General features: G+C 48.0%; 1 protein-coding gene across 3 annotated transcripts in view; it reads right to left on the bottom strand.

Annotated features, from left to right (window-relative positions):
* Positions 1–19383, bottom strand: part of SLC44A5 (solute carrier family 44 member 5) — a 131541-nt gene that overhangs the window by 55867 nt on the left and 56291 nt on the right. For all 3 annotated transcript variants that reach the window (XM_083157781.1, XM_083157780.1, XM_083157779.1), the window contains exon 2: positions 10261–10309. In XM_083157781.1, the coding sequence (XP_083013907.1) occupies positions 10261–10309 (49 nt within the window). The remainder of the gene's footprint in view (positions 1–10260; positions 10310–19383) is intronic.

The following is a 19383-nucleotide window of genomic DNA, read 5'->3' on the forward strand; positions in this document are numbered from 1 at the left end:
CTTAAAGGAATTACAGGAAAGTCTTGAGTCTGTTTTTGAATTATTCTAGAGTGGGAGCCTCCCGAACTGTGCGGGGAAGTGAGTTCCAGAGCACCTGACACGGCATTAAAAAAAAATGTGAGGTGGCAAGGGAGGACAGGGGGAGTTGGGGAACCCAGTGCTCCAGAAGTGCTGGGCACACTTGAATAGTCCGTGGTATAACGTGTCAATCATACGTCCTACAGAGCAGCTTCCACAAGTGACAGACGGCTTGAAATTTGCTGAGCGGTTTTATCGCCTTTCTGTGACATTCAGGGATATTTCACAGCAAAGACTTTAATAAAACCAGACGTCCTCACGTTCTCTTCTCCCTGACAACTCGTCTCTCGGCTCCTCTGCCGTTCACATCCTGCGACTTTCATTCGCAGCTTCCCTCTAATTACCCGCAGGCAAGATATAAGGAGGTGTCACAAAAAACTTAACAAGCGGCTGCATTAAATATTAAAATTGCACTTTGTAACGGCGGAGAAAAGGCGTCTGTCAGGCTGAGGCCTGATTCCGTCTAGGATCCGTCATGAGCTGATAGCAGTCAGGATGTGGAGTAAGCAATTAGATCTTATCACAAGGTGAAAGCAGCCGTTCCCAATCCCTAAATAATTCCTGACATTTCACTCCAGCGACAGAAGGTTCCGAGAATATGTTCAGAAAGATAAGCGGAGATTTAAGTCCATAAAATACAGAGGACAGAACACGATGCATTACTGTATACATTACCTCTAAACGCAAAGCAATAACGACACAAAGGCCAGATGTATCAAGCTTCAAAAAGTGATACAGTGGAGAGTAATAACCAATCGGCTCCTAACTGCCATGCTACAAGCCAGGTGTGAGAAGTTGCAGTTATGACCAGTGGCGGTTTTTACCTATGGGCGTCAGGGCTGCAGCCCTACCCAGGTAAAATCTGCCACTGTCTCTGCCTAAAGTGAAGCCAGATGCAGTCTGTGAGACCGCACTGGCTTCATTGTGACTGGCAGAGACTTCCTATTAGGGTTAGGCTGCAGGAGGGGAGGTTAGGGTTAGGCTGCGGGGAGGTTAGGGTAAGGCTGAGGGAGGGGAAGTTAGGGTTCGGCTGCGGGAGGAGAGGTTAGGCTGAGGGAGGGGAGGGTTAGGCTGCGGGAGGAGAGGTTAGGGTTAGGCTGCGGGGAGGGGAGGTTAGGCTGCGAGGAGGGGAGGTTAGGGTTAGGCTGGGGGAGGGAAGGTTAGGGTTAGGCTGCGGGAGGGGAGGTTAGGGTTTGGCTGCAGGAGGGGATTTAAGAGAAGGGCTACGGGGGAGGTTAAGGTTAGACTGTGGGTGTGGAGATTAAGGTTAGGCTGCGGGAGGGGAGGTTAGGGTTAGGCTGTGGGTGTGGAGATTAAGGTTAGGCTGCAGGAGGGGAGGTTAGGGTTAGGCTGCAGGAGGGGAGGTTAGGGTTAGGCTGCGGGGAGGGGAGGGTTAGGCTGCGGGGAGGGGAGGTTAGGGTTAGGCTGCAGGAGGGGAGGTTAGGGTTAGGCTGCAGGAGGGGAGGTTATGGTTAGGCTGCAGGAGGGGTGGTTAGGGTTAGGCTGCAGGAGGGGGGGTTAGGGTTAGACTACATGAGAGGAGGTTAGGGTTAGGCTGCGGGATGGGAGGTTAGGGTTAGGCTGTGAGATGGGTGGTTAGGGTTAGGATGCAGGAGGGGAGGTTAGGGTTAGGCTGCAGGAGGGGAGGTTAGGGTTAGGCTGCAGGAGGGGGGGGTTAGGGTTAGACTACAGGAGAGGAGGTTATGGTTAGGCTGCGGGATGGGAGGTTAGGGTTAGGCTGTGAGATGGGTGGTTAGGGTTAGGATGCAGGAGGAGAGGTTAGGGTTAGGCTGCAGGAGGGGAGGTTAGGGTTAGGCTGCGGGAGGGGAGGTTAGGGTTAGACTACAGGAGAGGAGGTTATGGTTAGGCTGCAGGATGGGAGGTTAGGGTTAGGCTGTGAGATGGGTGGTTAGGGTTAGGATGCAGGAGGGGAGGCCAGGGTTAGGCTGCAGGACGGGAGGTTAGGGTTAGGCTGCGGGAGGGGAGGTTAGGGTTAGGCTGCAGGAGGGGAGGTTAGGGTTAGGCTGCGGGGAGGGGAGGTTAGGGTTAGGCTGCAGGAGGGGAGGTTAGGGTTAGACTGCAGGAGGGGAGGTTAGGGTTAGGCTGTGGGAGGGGATTTTAGAGAAGGGCTACTGGGGAAGTTATGGTTAGGCTGTGGGAAGGACAGGTTAGGGTTAGGGTTAGCTGCAGGAGGGGAGGTTAGGGTTAGGCTGCGGGAGGGGATTTTAGAGAAGGGCTACGGAGGAGGTTAGGGTTAGGCTGTGGGTGTGGAGATTAAAGTTAGGCTGCAGTAGAGGAGGGTTAGGCAGCAAAAGGGGAGGTTAAGCATTAGGGGAAAGTTTAGGCTCTGGGGAGGGGGTTAGAGTTATCCTGTTAGTGTTAGGCTGCTGAAGGAGAGGGTTAGAGTTAGGGATAGGCTGTGGGAGGGGAGGTTAGTGTCAGGCTGCGGCAGGGGAGGGTTAGAGTTAGGGATAGGAGGGGCACTAGGTTTAGGGGCTACTGGTGGGAAGATAAACACTCGCTGGATCTAAGGAGCACCATCGCACATTTGCACCGGAAGTGACTGTCTCAGGGCCACCGGGACCCAGAAAAAGACGCTGGACCTGCTGTTGCACCCAGGAGAAGATAAGGACCCATCAGAACACCAGAGTCAGTTCATCATGTCGGCATATCATCCAGGTAGACATTATGAACGCCTAGAGGCAGGGACGGATGTCTGAATAAAGGACATGCCAGCAAGCTAACGAGGAGCCAGTATTGACTTCCACCCAGAGAAATGATCATTATTATTATTATTATTATTGCCTTTGGAGACAATAGCTGATAAGGTCATTGCTCTGCAGGGGACACAATACTATATGTACAGGACACTGCAGGTCTCCTGTGTCTCCTCTGGTAGCAGGTGGCGTTCTCCTTTAAGCACAGCCTGTATTGGGCTATAACCATTGTCCGGCACTAATAGAGTTTTATCGCTGACCCTCTGTCTGACTGCGCCGCAGTACGGCGCACAGAACATTACCCAGACCATTTATCCTCTGCTGTAAATGTTTTATCTCTCATTTCGCCTCTCGCAGAGCCTTGCAGTATATTGGCGGAGCTGTAAAACCAGATGAGGCTGCTCTGCATTCATTAGGCTGCGCAGAACACTGTGCGTCACATGGAAACGACCCAATATCAGTGAGCGCTGGACAGCGAGAGCGATGAATCGATGCTATTGTAGCGTCAGAGGGAACGCGGGGGCATCGGTGCCACAGAAATATGCTCTGATAGATTCATTTCTGGAATTGTTCCGGATCCATTTAAGTGGCGGCATCTGTCAGCCTCGCACCATCCTGCCACGTTGGCAGGGAGAACAGAGCAGACAGCTTGAGGGTTGTTTGTGAGGAAAGCGCGGGGCATGCGGAGTGGTCTTACTGGGATTTGTTAGTCACAAAATCTCCTTCCCGCTGCCAAAAACATGCCCTGTCCTGCACCCTGCGCTAAGTGATGGAAAACGCTTCACTGTTAATTAGGCTGATGATTTTACAATCTTGGAGAACTCAACAGACCGCACTATTGTAACGGGATACAAACGGACGTGCGGTTGGTGGATGGTGGCGTTTAGAAGACGATGGGCCAGATGTATCAAGCTTCAAAAAGTGATGAAATTGAGAGTGATAAACTGCCAGCCAATTAGCTCCTAACTGCCATGTCACAGACTGGGATTTAAAAATTAACCCTCCCGTCCAGTAGCCTAAAGGTCCATACACACTGGGCGACTATTCCCAACGTGTATGGATAGCGATGATGTCAATCATCGCTGCAGGGAAAGCCGCTCAGTGCGTATACACTGAGCGGCTTTCCCCCTGCCCGGCGCCGACAGAGGGGGGAGGACGGCGTTGCATTACCAGCAGATGAGCGGCTTTCCCGGCAATGATGCGGTAGCGCGCAGCAGTGCTCATCGCCGGGGCATACACACTGGGCGGCTTTCAGCTCAAAGTCGCCCAGTGTGTATGGGCCTTAACCCTCCTTAGTTCCTAATCCTATCCCTCCCTCCCTGCAGCCTAACCCTAACCCATGTGCAGAGAGAGTTAGAGTTGGGTGGGATTTGTACTTCAAACTGATATATAACTTGCAGTGTTAATATAATGCAGCCAGTTTTTACCCTGCACAGAAACAAAATAACTCACCCAAATCTTATTCTCTCTGCACATGTTACATCTCCCCCCCCCCTCTTGCAGTGCACATGGTTTTGTCCATTAGAGAGAGAATTTGCTTTTGCGAGTGAACCAGAATCAGGACCTATGTGTGGTCCTCTGCCTACTCTCTAAGTTCAGTACCACGATCAGCTTATATGAAAACATGGAACAGGAACGGGTGACGTAGTCTCGTAATGTAGCCACAAAGGTTAGTGCTAGATACATTACCAGGGGAGGTATCTAGCAAATGTCCTATAGGATGGCGGTTATGTACGGCCTCACAAAACTATCACTGAAACAAAGGAACAATAATGAGCGCAATACTAAACAATTAACAACTACCCCAATCAAATTGGATCTGGCTCCAAAACATAAATAACAGTTAGAATGGTCAATATATTGTACACAGTCTCAAATGGGTGATTTATATTATTTATATATATGAATTGACTCCACATATGCAGATGCAGTAACCTGATATAGATTACACTATGCTCAACCTCCCATGGACTGGACACATCTAGCGGTCTGGTCACAATAGAATACAACATTTTGAGAATATGCGGCACTGTACACGCAGAATGTGTACACACTGTATACTGACAGACAGAATATGCGGCACTGTACACGCAGAATGCGCACACACTGTATACTGACAGACAGAATATGCGGCACTGTACACGCAGAATGCGCACACACTGTATACTGACAGACAGAATATGCGGCACTGTACACGCAGAATGCGCACACACTGTATACTGACAGACAGAATATGCAGCACTGTACACGCAGAATGCGCACACACTGTATACTGACAGACAGAATATGCGGCAATGTACACGCAGAATGCGCACACACTGTATACTGACAGACAGAATATGCGGCACTGTACAAGCAGAATACGCACACACTGTATACTGACAGACAGAATGTGCGGCACTGTACACGCAGAATATGTACACACTGTATACTGACAGACAGAATATGCGGCACTGTACACGCAGAATACGCACACACTGTATACTGACAGACAGAATATGCGGCACTGTACACGCAGAATACGCACACACTGTATACTGACAGACAGAATATGCAGCACTGTACACGCAGAATGCGCACACACTGTATACTGACAGACAGAATATGCGGCACTGTACAAGCAGAATGCGCACACACTGTATACTGACAGACAGAATATGCGGCACTACACGCAGAATATGTACACACTGTATACTGACAGACAGAATATGCGGCACTGTACACGCAGAATACGCACACACTGTATACTGACAGACAGAATATGCGGCACTGTACACGCAGAATACGCACACACTGTATACTGACAGACAGAATATGCAGCACTGTACACGCAGAATGCGCACACACTGTATACTGACAGACAGAATATGTGGCACTGTACACGCAGAACGCGCACACACTGTATACTGACAGACAGAATATGCGGCACTGTACACGCAGAGTAAGTACACACTGTATACTGACAGACAGAATATGCGGCACTGTACACGCAGAATACGCACACACTGTATACTGACAGACAGATTATGCGGAACAGTACATGCAGAATACGCACACACTGTATACTGACAGACAGAATATGCGGCACTGTACACGCAGAATGCGCACACACTGTATACTGACAGACAGAATATGTGGCACTGTACACGCAGAACGCGCACACACTGTATACTGACAGACAGAATATGCGGCACTGTACACGCAGAGTAAGTACACACTGTATACTGACAGACAGAATATGCGGCACTGTACACGCAGAATACGCACACACTGTATACTGACAGACAGAATATGCGGCACTGTACACGCAGAATGCGCACACACTGTATACTGACAGACAGAATATGCGGCACTGTACACGCAGAATGCGCACACACTGTATACTGACAGACAGAATATGCGGCACTGTACACGCAGAATGCGCACACACTGTATACTGACAGACAGAATATGCAGCACTGTACACGCAGAATGCGCACACACTGTATACTGACAGACAGAATATGCGGCACTGTACACGCAGAATGCGCACACACTGTATACTGACAGACAGAATATGCGGCACTGTACAAGCAGAATACGCACACACTGTATACTGACAGACAGAATATGCGGCACTACACGCAGAATATGTACACACTGTATACTGACAGACAGAATATGCGGCACTGTACACGCAGAATACGCACACACTGTATACTGACAGACAGAATATGCGGCACTGTACACGCAGAATACGCACACACTGTATACTGACAGACAGAATATGCAGCACTGTACACGCAGAATGCGCACACACTGTATACTGACAGACAGAATATGTGGCACTGTACACGCAGAACGCGCACACACTGTATACTGACAGACAGAATATGCGGCACTGTACACGCAGAGTAAGTACACACTGTATACTGACAGACAGAATATGCGGCACTGTACACGCAGAGTAAGTACACACTGTATACTGACAGACAGAATATGCGGCACTGTACACGCAGAATACGCACACACTGTATACTGACAGACAGATTATGCGGAACAGTACATGCAGAATACGCACACACTGTATACTGACAGACAGAATATGCGGCACTGTACACGCAGAATGCGCACACACTGTATACTGACAGACAGAATATGTGGCACTGTACACGCAGAACGCGCACACACTGTATACTGACAGACAGAATATGCGGCACTGTACACGCAGAGTAAGTACACACTGTATACTGACAGACAGAATATGCGGCACTGTACACGCAGAATACGCACACACTGTATACTGACAGACAGAATATGCGGCACTGTACACGCAGAATGCGCACACACTGTATACTGACAGACAGAATATGCGGCACTGTACACGCAGAATACGCACACACTGTATACGGACAGACAGAATATGCGGCACTGTACACGCAGAATACGCACACACTGTATACGGACAGACAGAATATGCGGCACTGTACACGCAGAATACGCACACACTGTATACTGACAGACAGAATATGCGGCACTGTAAACGCAGAATACGCACACACTGTATACTGACAGACAGAATATGCGGCACTGTACACGCAGAATACGCACACACTGTATACTGACAGACAGAATATGCGGCACTGTACACGCAGAATACGCACACACTGTATACTGACAGACAGAATATGCGGCACTGTACACGCAGAATACGCACACACTGTATACTGACAGACAGAATATGCGGCACTGTACACGCAGAGTAAGTACTCACTGTATACTGACAGACAGAATATGCGGCACTGTACACGTAGAATACGCACACACTGTATACTGACAGACAGAATATGCGGCACTGTACACGCAGAATACGCACACACTGTATACTGACAGACAGAATATGCAGCACTGTACACGCAGAATACGCACACACTGTATACTGACAGACAGAATATGCTGCACTGTACACGCAGAATATGCACACACTGTATACTGACAGAGAGAATATGCGTCACTGTACACGCAGAATACGCACACACTGTATACTGACAGACAGAATTTGCGGCACTGTACACGCAGAATACGCACACACTGTATACTGACAGACAGAATATGCGGCACTACACGCAGAATATGTACACACTGTATACTGACAGACAGAATATGCGGCACTGTACACGCAGAATACGCACACACTGTATACGGACAGACAGAATATGCGGCACTGTACACGCAGAGTAAGTACACACTGTATACTGACAGACAGAATATGCGGCACTGTACACGCAGAGTAAGTACACACTGTATAGTGACAGACAGAATATGCAGCATTGTACACGCAGAATGCGCACACACTGTATACTGACAGACAGAATATGCGGCACTGTACACGCAGAATACGCACACACTGTATACTGACAGACAGAATATGCGGCACTGTACACGCAGAGTAAGTACACACTGTATACTGACAGACAGAATATGCGACACTGTACACGCAGATTGTGCACACACTGTATACTGACAGACAGAATATGCGGCACTGTACACACAGAATACGCACACACTGTATACTGACAGACAGAATGTGCGGCACTGTACACGCAGAGTAAGTACACACTGTATACTGACAGACAGAATATGCGGCACTGTACACGCAGAATACGCACACACTGTATACTGACAGACAGAATATGCGGCACTGTACACGCAGAGTAAGTACACACTGTATACTGACAGACAGAATATGCGGCACTGTACACGCAGAATACGCACACACTGTATACTGACAGACAGAATATGCGGCACTGTACATGCAGAATACGCACACACTGTATACTGACAGACAGAATATGCGGCACTGTACACGCAGAATGCGCACACACTGTATACTGACAGACAGAATATGTGGCACTGTACACGCAGAATGCGCACACACTGTATACTGACAGACAGAATATGCGGCACTGTACATGCAGAATGCGCACACACTGTATACTGATAGACAGAATATGCAGCACTGTATACGCAGAATGCGCACACACTGTATACTGACAGACAGAATATGCGGCACTGTACACGCAGAGTAAGTACACACTGTATACTGACAGACAGAATATGCGACACTGTACACGCAGATTGTGCACACACTGTATACTGACAGACAGAATATGCGGCACTGTACACACAGAATACGCACACACTGTATACTGACAGACAGAATGTGCGGCACTGTACACGCAGAGTAAGTACACACTGTATACTGACAGACAGAATATGCGGCACTGTACACGCAGAATACGCACACACTGTATACTGACAGACAGAATATGCGGCACTGTACACGCAGAGTAAGTACACACTGTATACTGACAGACAGAATATGCGGCACTGTACACGCAGAATACGCACACACTGTATACTGACAGACAGAATATGCGGCACTGTACATGCAGAATACGCACACACTGTATACTGACAGACAGAATATGCGGCACTGTACACGCAGAATGCGCACACACTGTATACTGACAGACAGAATATGTGGCACTGTACACGCAGAATGCGCACACACTGTATACTGACAGACAGAATATGCGGCACTGTACATGCAGAATGCGCACACACTGTATACTGATAGACAGAATATGCAGCACTGTATACGCAGAATGCGCACACACTGTATACTGACAGACAGAATATGCGGCACTGTACACGCAGAATGCGCACACACTGTATACTGACAGACAGAATATGCGGCACTGTACACGCAGAATGCGCACACACTGTATACTGACAGACAGAATATGTGGCACTGTACACGCAGAATGCGCACACACTGTATACTGACAGAAAGAATTTGCGGCACTGTACATGCAGAATGCGCACACACTGTATACTGACAGACAGAATATGCGAAACTGTACATGCAGAATGCGCACACACTGTATACTGACAGACAGAATATGCTGCACTGTACATGCAGAATGCGCACACACTGTATACTGACAGACAGAATACGCACACACTGTATACTGACAGACAGAATATGCAGCACTGTACACGCAGAATACGCATACGCTGTATACTGACAGACAGAATATGCGGCACTGTACACACAGAATGCGCACACACTGTATACTGACAGACAGAATATGCGGCACTCTAAACGCAGAATGCGCACACACTGTATACTGACAGACAGAATATGCGGCACTGTACACGCAGAATACGCACACACTGTAACTGCAGAGAGCAGCCTGTATACAGGAGAAGAGAACATTTATATATACAGACAGTAACACCCAGCGCACAGTGTGGGAGAAGTGCTACTGTGCAGTGTACTGAGTGTTATTACACAATCACTATCAGGATCAGAAGGCTTCAGGGACAGAACTGCACAGACTGACTCTGTCCTTGGAAATGATTGACAGCTGTCACCGCTGAGCATTGTGTGACCAGGATAAACATTGTAATAAGATCATACCTGTTTCCAATGGGTCCTTTAAATTTTGAGTCAAACTTCCTTGGCTCACCTGCAAAACACAACAATAAAACATAATATTAATAGTAATAATAATAATAATATGTTCATTCATTCATTCTAGCACCCTGCACCTGTCACTACCTGTGCCGATTCTCTTTCCTGTCTGGGATGTAACTCTTTGCTATGGTTCTTCTAGCACACTCAGGTCTGTATCTCAGCACTAAAATACAGACCTGAGTGTGCAAGAGTGACACCCCAAGGAAGGAAAGAGGAACTGCACAGTCTGTGACAGACGCAGGGTACTGGAATGAACACTACAAATAATAATAACAATAATGTTCTCGTGAGTTTGGCTCATAATCTGACTGGCAGTGTATGCCGTTACTTATAGCAACTACATCTGTATACCATCTGCATATCTCATTGAAAGGAAAACACTACTGGGGAACATTGGAATGGAATGAAAAGTACAGAGAACGTCTACAGGTAAATCTGTACCTTCGCATTTCCTATATTTCCCCTGTTTCTCAGATGTGTAGCTTATAGCGAATCACGTTTCACCTAGCAGTTAGCACCGGTATATGTGCAGCTGTAACTGCGCCAGGTGTACAGTATACACACAATGTATATCTGATTTCTGTGGCCGACGTGAAATGAATATCTACCACCCAACAGCAGGAGGACAAGAGTCCGGAGTCCAGCGGTACAGAAGTGACATGAATGTATGTAGAAACTCCTGAGTGAAGATCTGTGATTGGCTCCTGCCTGGGTCTCCAACTGACAGATGTCAGTCCATGTGTATACTTGGGTTCTCTTTAGTTCGTACGATTTGGGGACTTTGCGTTTTTTATCTTTAACCCACTGGATGCCTACTTGGACTGAAGGGGACCGATCTACACTGGATAAGGTGAGTATTTTTTTCACAGGTACCTGTAAAGATTCTACTGGAGAAGAGGACCGAATGGCAATGTGGGATGTAGGGGAGTATATAGGTCTGTATGTATGTATGTATGCATGTACGTATGTGTGTGTATACATATATATATATATATATATATATATATATGCATGAGAGTGTGATTGAATGTTTAATATAATGTTTACTTTCACAGTGTGTGTGTGCTGTCTTTATTGTAATATTTGTTTTACAGATGGAACTACAGGTACCACCGGGCCCTTTATTGCCCTGCATGCTGGTACTTGTGGTTTCCAAGTACAAGCATGCGGGGAGCCTTGCTGGGACCTGTGGTTACACAGGTAAAACATAATATCCATTCTTTTTTTACACTTGATTGCTGCCGCATGTACCCCCTGCTGCCTGTGCCCGTCTGCGGAAGTGCGGGGAGGTGAGTCCTCCCCAGGCAAGGTCCTCACGGCACGTCACTACTGGTGCTGGTTCTTTAAATACAGGGGAACCCAGTATTATTAGAACCAGCAATGGCTCAAAGAGAACGGGTCCTGCGCACACGTAGGATCCAAACATCGGGCATAATGCGGGTTGGCTCCTTTATGCAATCCAACCTGAATTAGCCCCAGTGTACTGACTAGCATTAACTCAGTGCCTATAAATCCATATTCTCGCCATCCTCACACCCACCACACACACTAACAGCCAAACCAGTAGTAGTGACGTCACTTGTATTAGTGGTCGAGCGTACCGGATGCAGGGACAATAATGTTTACATCTGCTATGATAAGCCAAACAAACATTTGTTCTGTAAGGAAGGAGGAAACTCCCCACGTCCTCCATGTCAATATCACGTCCTTGACCATTACAGACCTAAAGTTTTGTCAATTAACGGGATCATATTTGAGGCCTCATACAGATCCCCTACAGGGACATCCAGAGATGGGGGGTCCCACCGTGACATTCAGAGATGGGGGGTCCCACCGTGACATTCAGAGATGGGGGGTCCCACTGTGACATTCAGTTATTAAATTAAAAAGTTACAGAACATGAGTTCACCCTCATCAAAGCCCTTTCTCCTTAACTACCCCCCTTGGCCATTCCAGATCCAGAGGTAGGTTTTGTCACCAGAGCTAGCACTTCATATCAATCAGGGGCTACCGCCGTGGTATCTCTGTGGTTTAAAGTTGCATCACACATGTGTGATTTGGCGAGCTGCGAGAACGCTTATTGCTGGCGCCAGTGACCAGGGGCAGATTGGGTATGGGGCTCACAGGGAAAATCCCCAGTGGGCTGACAGCCCACCAGCGCACATTACACCGCACGCCCCCATTCATTCTGTTATTCCATCTCTGCAGTACAGTAACAGTCTATGTATGAGCGACACGCATGGGAACACACAGGAAGGCGTTGGTTACACTATAACCGAGCCGGGCTGATGTCACAGCCGTACCCTGCTATCAGCAGTGCGTGACCGTGCACTCCATAGAAGGGAAACTATCACACATACTTGGCAGAGACTTGGCAGAGAGCTGGAGTCACATCTACATGCAGACATTCCCTACAGCTCTGAGCGACTGTAGAGGGCGATTCAGCCATCACTGCCGAGTATCACACATCTCCCTCACATTAACGGGACAGCAGACTTTCTGTTCGCATGAATTATATTTATGACTCTGAAAGGGACTGGGTGTGGGAGGTCCGACCTGGGCTGGAACTCTATCATTAGAGTGTTAGTCACTGCTAGTATTTGTATTGCAACCAGTAATTGCAGAGTGATACTGGGAAGGCACGCACCTGATATACCAACTTAGTCCCAGGTCTGTGTATACACACTGGGGGCCTGCTTCAAGAGCAAATTCTCTCTCTAATGGGCAAAACCATGCTGCACTGCAGGTGGGGCAGATGTAACATGTGCAGAGACACCAGACATAAGTATACCAGAATCAGGCCCAGGGCGTGTGCATGTGTATATATTTCTAAAACAAAATGATATATACCTATATACACACACAGTATATAGTGGGTGCATTATTAATTCAATGTTTTTTTTCTCCTCTCCCATCTCATGTCCATGGAATTATACAACAGAAGCCTAAAAACACAAAATTCTGTATTTCTATATATATATATATATATATATATATATATATATATATATATATATATATATATATATATATATATATATAAAGTGCTCTTTTTTAAATGTATTATTATTATTATTATCATCCTTTATTTATATGGCGCCACGAGGAGTCTGCAGAATCAGAGTATATATAATTAAATGGCTACTACCTTGAAGTCTAGTGTAAAGTACACAGCAACCAGAGCAAATACACCGCGCAAACAACATGTCTGAGATATATTTGTGTCACTGGATTGTTGTTCTGATTGTACACTAGATGGCGCTAGCAGTTACCTCATCCCTAGTACTGTATATAGGGTTACTACTTACCACATAGATAATAGCAAACTGCGCTGGGTGAGCCTAACAAAATGCGTGTGGTTCGTAAACGCAAAGCATCCGGAGGCTAACTGGCAGGAAGGGGGTGTGTGGGGGTGGTAATAACTGTCCACTAGATGGCGTCTGACAGAGCTCTGTGTTCGGATGAACCTGCGCACTAGGCGGGTATGGGTTATAGGGTCAACAGTAAGAAGGTCAACAGTAAATAAGTCAAACACTATTGGTCGACAGTGCATAGGTCGACATATGACAAAGATCGACATTCCCATAGGTCAACAGAGTTTAAAGGTCGACATATATGTCGAATATGTTGACATGAAAATGGTCAACATGATTGTGGTTTTTTTTTCTTTGCTATTTTGGTGTCTATGTAAACACTCAATATACATCAACATGGACACCGTATACGTGTACTGCGCCCCCAGACATGGATTATTTGGCTCGACATGTTTCGGTCGCGGAGCTTCGCCACTCTTGGCACATTTTTATAATTTTACTGTAAATTATGAAAAACCGCCTGTTTTGGGGGGGAAAAACGGTACTTGTTTCCTAGCACGGCGCCCACGATTTTGATTGTATTGATCGGGTCGGAAAAATCACGTCGATCGTATCGCATGCCAACCAAATCGCATGCGATGCGATCGACCCGATTTTTACATTGGAATCAATGGAAAATGGTCCCTGAGACCCAATTTTACATTGAATTCAATGTAAAAAGCCCCAAAACCCCCCATTTTAATAGCAAACCCCCCCCCCCCCCTGATGGGTGGCCTCCATTGTTAATGCCATCCCATTATTGACGCCAACCCGAAGCCAACACGTCCGCTCGCCACGCTTTGGGCTCGGTGGCTCGCTGCGCTCGCCACACTATATAAAGTCAACTCCACACCGACGTGGACAGTAGGGGTATGAAAAGGTCGGAGGACGTGTACCGCCGCCCCTCGCGGGCTCGCTGCGCTTGCCACGCTTTGGGTTGTCGTCAATAGTTGGGTGGCATTAACAATGGGGGGGTATTAACCATACTTTCTAACCATATACAATGAGAAATTGGCCATATTGGCCCATTTCCCATTGTTCCCTATGTAAAATCAGGTTAATCAACCCGATTTTAACTTTAAAAATCATTTAACATTATTTTCTATGGGGAAATCACGTTGATCGCGTTGGTCGCATCGCGGCCCATTATAATGGGCCGTGATGGACCCAATCAATGCGATTTTCTCTTTCACCGGCAAATACACTGGTGATTGACATAAAATCGGGTCCATCGCGTCGATCGCATACCTTAAGTACCTTAAACTTAAGGCATACGATCAACCCGACGGGCGTAGTGCTAGGAAACAAGTACCGAAAAAACCAAATGCACCCTGTACGAGGCAGTACACCCTGTGTTCCCTTCCCAGATACACATGGAAACGCATTAACGCCGTCACTCAGTATAAATGAGGGGGGGTTCTACGTTATGGGATACTGTATCCTACTGATCAGATAAAGTGCTGATCTGCGGGTATAAGCAGCCTGTAACTCTCCTGACGCACATATCCGTACCCTTCCCGTTATGGGATCCTGTATCCTACTGATCAGATAAAGTGCTGATCTGCGGGTATAAGCAGCCTGTAGGTCTCCTGACGCACAGATCTGTACCCTTCCCGTTATGGGATCCTGTATCCTACTGATCAGATAAAGTGCTGATCTGCGGGTATATGCAGCCTCTACTGTAGCTCTCCTGATGCACAGATCCGTGCCCTTCCCGTTATAGGATCCTGTGTCCTACTGATCAGATAAAGTGCTGATCTGCGGGTATAAGCAGCCTGTAACTCTCCTGACGCACAGATCCGCACCCTTCCCGTTATGGGATCCTGTATCCTACTGATCAGATAAAGTGCTGATCTGCGGTATAAGCAGCCTGTAACTCTCCTGACACACAGATCCGTGCCCTTCCCGTTATGGGATCCTGTATCCTACTGATCAGATAAAGTGCTGATCTGCGGGTATAATCAGCCTGTAACTCTCCTGACGCACAGATCCGCACCCTTCCCGTTATGGGATACTGTATCCTACTGATCAGATAAAGTGCTGATCTGCGGGTATAAGCAGCCTGTAGGTCTCCTGACGCACAGATCCGTACCCTTCCCGTTATGGGATCCTGTATCCTACTGATCAGATAAAGTGCTGATCTGCGGGTATCAGCAGCCTGTAGGTCTCCTGACGCACAGATCTGTACCCTTCCCGTTATGGGATCCTGTTTCCTACTGATCAGATAAAGTGCTGATCTGCGGGTATAAGCAGCCTGTAACTCTCCTGACGCACAGATCCACGCCCTTCCTGTTATGGGATCCTGTATCCTACTGATCAGATAAAGTGCTGATCTGCGGGTATAAGCAGCCTGTAACTCTCCTGACGCACAGATCCGTGCCCTTCCCGTTATGGGATACTGTGTCCTACTGATCAGATAAAGTGCTGATCTGCGGGTATAAGCATCCTGTAGCTCTCCTGACGCACAGATCCGTGCCCTTACCGTTATGGGATCCTGCATCCTACTGATCAGATAAAGTGCTGATCTGCGGGTATAAGCAGCCTGTAACTCTCCTGATGCACAGATCCGCGCCCTTCCCGTTATGGGATCCTGTATCCTACTGATCAGATAAAGTGCTGATCTGCAGGTATAAGCAGCCTGTAACTCTCCTGACGCACAGATCCGTGCCCTTCCCGTTATGGGATCCTGTATCCTACTGATCAGATAAAGTGCTGATCTGCGGGTATATGCAGCCTCTACTGTAGCTCTCCTGACGCACAGATCCGTGCCCTTCCCGTTATGGGATCCTGTGTCCTACTGATCAGATAAAGTGCTGATCTGCGGGTATAAGCAGCCTGTAACTCTCCTGACGCACAGATCCGCACCCTTCCCGTTATGGGATCCTGTATCCTACTGATCAGATAAAGTGCTGATCTGCGGGTATAAGCAGCCTGTAACTCTCCTGACACACAGATCCGTGCCCTTCCCGTTATGGGATCCTGTATCCTACTGATCAGATAAAGTGCTGATCTGCGGGTATAATCAGCCTGTAACTCTCCTGACGCACAGATCCGCGCCCTTCCCGTTATGGGATACTGTATCCTACTGATCAGATAAAGTGCTGATCTGCAGGTATAAGCAGCCTGTAGCTCTGCTGACGCACAGATCCGCACCCTTCCCGTTATGGGATCCTGTATCCTACTGATCAGATAAAGTGCTGATCTGCGGGTATAAGCAGCCTGTAGGTCTCCTGACGCACAGATCCGTACCCTTCCCGTTATGGGATCCTGTGTCCTACTGATCAGATAAAGTGCTGATCTGCGGGTATAAGCAGCCTGTAACTCTCCTGACGCACAGATCCGTGCCCTTCCCGTTATGGGATACTGTGTCCTACTGATCAGATAAAGTGCTGATCTGCGGGTATAAGCAGCCTGTAACTCTCCTGACGCACAGATCCGTGCCCTTCCCGTTATGGGATCCTGTATCCTACTGATCAGATAAAGTGCTGATCTGCGGGTATAAGCAGCCTGTAGCTCTCCTGACGCACAGATCCGCGCCCTTCCCGTTATGGGATCCTGTATCCTACTGATCAGATAAAGTGCGGATTTGCGGGTATAAGCAGCCTGTAGCTCTCCTGACGCACAGATCCGCGCCCTTCCCGTTATGGGATCCTGTATCCTACTGATCAGATAAAGTGCTGATCTGCGGGTATAAGCAGCCTGTAGCTCTCCTGACACACAGATCCCTGCCCTTCCCGTTATGGGATACTGTATCCTACTGATCAGATAAAGTGCTGATCTGCAGGTATAAGCAGCTGGATCCTGTATCCTACTGATCAGATAAAGTGCTGATCTGCGGTATAAGCAGCCTATAGCTCTCCTGACGCACAGATCCGCGCCCTTCCCGTTATGAGATCCTGTATCTTACTGATCAGATAAAGTGCTGATCTGCGGGTATAAGCAGCTGGATCCTGTATCCTACTGATCAGATATAGTGCTGATCTGCAGGTATAAGCAGCTGGATCCTGTATCCTACTGATCAGATAAAGTGCTGATCTGCGGTATAAGCAGCCTATAGCTCTCCTGACGCACAGATCCGCGCCCTTCCCGTTATGGGATCCTGTATCCTACTGATCAGATAAAGTGCTGATCTGCGGGTATAAGCAGCCTGTAGCTCTCCTGACGCACAGATCCGTGCCCTTCCCGTTATGGGATCCTGTATCCTACTGATCAGATAAAGTGCTGATCTGCGGGTATAAGCAGCCTGTAACTCTCCTGACGCACAGATCCGCGCCCTTCCCGTTATGGGATCCTATATCCTACTGATCAGATAAAGTGCTGATCTGCGGGTATAATCAGCCTGTAACTCTCCTGACGCACAGATCCGCGCCCTTCCCGTTATGGAATCCTGTATCCTACTGATCAGATAAAGTGCTGATCTGCGGGTATAAGCAGCCTGTAACTCTCCTGACGCACAGATCCGCGCCCTTCCCGTTATGGGATCCTGTATCCTACTGATCAGATAAAGTGCTGATCTGCGGGTATAAGCAGCCTGTAACTCTCCTGACACACAGATCCGTGCCCTTCCCGTTATGGGATCCTGTATCCTACTGATCAGATAAAGTGCTGATCTGCGGGTATAATCAGCCTGTAACTCTCCTGACGCACAGATCCGCGCCCTTCCCGTTATGGGATACTGTATCCTACTGATCAGATAAAGTGCTGATCTGCAGGTATAAGCAGCCTGTAGCTCTGCTGACGCACAGATCCGCACCCTTCCCGTTATGGGATCATGTATCCTACTGATCAGATAAAGTGCTGATCTGCGGGTATATGCAGCCTGTAGGTCTCCTGACGCACAGATCCGTACCCTTCCCGTTATGGGATACTGTGTCCTACTGATCAGATAAAGTGCTGATCTGCGGGTATAAGCAGCCTGTAACTCTCCTGACGCACAGATCCGTGCCCTTCCCGTTATGGGATCCTGTATCCTACTGATCAGATAAAGTGCTGATCTGCGGGTATAATCAGCCTGTAACTCTCCTGACGCACAGATCCGCGCCCTTCCCGTTATGGAATCCTGTATCCTACTGATCAGATAAAGTGCTGATCTGCGGGTATAAGCAGCCTGTAACTCTCCTGACGCACAGATCCGCGCCCTTCCCGTTATGGGATCCTGTATCCTACTGATCAGATAAAGTGCTGATCTGCGGGTATAAGCAGCCTGTAACTCTCCTGACACACAGATCCGTGCCCTTCCCGTTATGGGATCCTGTATCCTACTGATCAGATAAAGTGCTGATCTGCGGGTATAATCAGCCTGTAACTCTCCTGACGCACAGATCCGCGCCCTTCCCGTTATGGGATACTGTATCCTACTGATCAGATAAAGTGCTGATCTGCAGGTATAAGCAGCCTGTAGCTCTGCTGACGCACAGATCCGCACCCTTCCCGTTATGGGATCATGTATCCTACTGATCAGATAAAGTGCTGATCTGCGGGTATATGCAGCCTGTAGGTCTCCTGACGCACAGATCCGTACCCTTCCCGTTATGGGATACTGTGTCCTACTGATCAGATAAAGTGCTGATCTGCGGGTATAAGCAGCCTGTAACTCTCCTGACGCACAGATCCGTGCCCTTCCCGTTATGGGATCCTGTATCCTACTGATCAGATAAAGTGCTGATCTGCGGGTATAATCAGCCTGTAACTCTCCTGACGCACAGATCCGCGC

This window comes from Crinia signifera, chromosome 8 (genome assembly GCF_055691185.1).
Source record: "Crinia signifera chromosome 8, ASM5569118v1, whole genome shotgun sequence".
Classification (NCBI taxonomy): Eukaryota; Metazoa; Chordata; class Amphibia; order Anura; family Myobatrachidae; genus Crinia; species Crinia signifera.